The following is a 1,655-nucleotide window of genomic DNA, read 5'->3' on the forward strand; positions in this document are numbered from 1 at the left end:
ATTCTGCTGCAGTTGACGATGTCACGTAAGACAATTTAAATGTCCTGATTTGGTCCCATTCTGTAATAACAAACGCGGCCGTAGATGAACTTGTTTGACAAGAACCATAGGCAAGTAAAGTTCTATTCGCTGTCTCTATTATAAAGCTTTCTTTTAACTTGGTCACCCTCGTTCGCTGATCGTTGTTTTCCCACTGATCGCAGGCCTCATGATGGCGACCAGCACGCCCATCGAGTCGTCCCGCATCGCACCCTACATCAACGTTAGCGCGACTCCCCCACCGCCGGCGCCGCCACAAGCACCGAGGCATCCGTCGGAGCGGCTTTTCCTGCCGCCGCATTCCACCGCCGCCACAGTTGCCGTCAGCGGGGCGGCTGGTGCCAGAGGAGGCGGCGGAACGGCCGCCGCTGCCGCCGCCGCCGCCGCAGCGGCGGCAACCTTTCTTCCCTACGCCGCCGACCCTACGGGACTGCTCGCCGCCGCTCACCACTACTCGGCCGTTGCCGCAGCGGCGGCTGCGGCCGTGGCGTCGGGCCACGCGCCGCCACCCGTACCGCCGCCGCCCGTGCCTCCCCCGCCCTCTTCGGCCGCAGCAGCAGCCGCTGCGGCGAGCCTGCTATTCTACCCAGCGCACATGCCGTTTCCCGGAGGATTGACCACTGCGCTCATGGCTGCTGAGAGACTCACGACCAAGAACTCGAGCATCGCCGACTTGCGACTGAAGGCTCAGAAACACGCCGCAGCTCTGGGCCTGTGACGCAGGCTGGCATCGCCGCCGCTGCAGCCGTTGGACCCGCTCCGCTGCCGCCACCGGAGGCGCAAGCCGTGAATGACGTTAGCCCTACCGGGGACGTCATCGTTGAAGGCGTCGACGAAGACACTGAGGTCGTTCCGTGCAGAACTCACGTAGTGGTTTGAAAAGGGAACACCCCACAAACACTAACGAAAGGAACCGTCGGAAAGCACTGCCTGCTTGCGCTTTTAGTGATGTGAAGTGACAGGGAACAGAACCTTTTTGGTGGGAACAAAACATTACACGCGCCCGGTGTTAGTGCTATCGCGTTCACATAAACCAATCAAGCCTAACGTTGAGCGCCTTCCGCTTCCAACTGAAACCGTTCTGTGCGGCGAGGACTCTACAGCTTTTGACGGCCTGTAACAGGACTGTTTCGCTTATACGCTGGAAATCTCTATGAAGCGCAATAGGTCACTTCCTGCGCAGCAGGAAAGCTATACGACACACTGAGTTTAGCACACCCATATGGTTCGTCTAGCAATTTAGCTGTGCAGCTAGTGCAACTTTGTTTCTTGTTGAGACGGCCGGGGTTACAGTGTCCGATAGTCAATGAAAGATTGTCAGAAATTCCACGTTTATGAGACGTCGGGGCTGAAGAAATTGTAAAAATAGTTAATTCTTCATATACGTAAAAAATAAAGTACGATTTCGTTATGAGGCACGCCACAGTAGGAGACTCCAGAATAATCTTAACCGCCTAAGATTCTTTAACGTGCACTTCAATCTAAGTACACGTTTGTTTTTGCCTGCCCCTCCCATTAAAAGGTGGCAGCCATGGCGGGGAATCGAACGCACTTTCTCGAGCTTGCAAGTGCCACACCGCAAACACTAAGCTACCAGGGGAGAGCGTAAAATGGTA

General features: G+C 55.8%; 1 protein-coding gene across 1 annotated transcript; it reads left to right on the top strand.

Annotated features, from left to right (window-relative positions):
• Window positions 1–211: 211 nt before the first annotated feature.
• On the top strand, window positions 212–1,215 carry LOC119377129 (forkhead box protein D1). Its single transcript, XM_037646723.2, has one exon. It carries the CDS (start codon window positions 212–214, stop codon window positions 755–757), a length of 546 nt encoding a protein of 181 aa, XP_037502651.2. The 3' UTR covers window positions 758–1,215.
• The last annotated feature ends 440 nt before the right edge of the window (window positions 1,216–1,655 follow it).

This window comes from Rhipicephalus sanguineus, unplaced genomic scaffold (genome assembly GCF_013339695.2).
Source record: "Rhipicephalus sanguineus isolate Rsan-2018 unplaced genomic scaffold, BIME_Rsan_1.4 Seq360, whole genome shotgun sequence".
Lineage (NCBI taxonomy): Eukaryota > Metazoa > Arthropoda > Arachnida > Ixodida > Ixodidae > Rhipicephalus > Rhipicephalus sanguineus.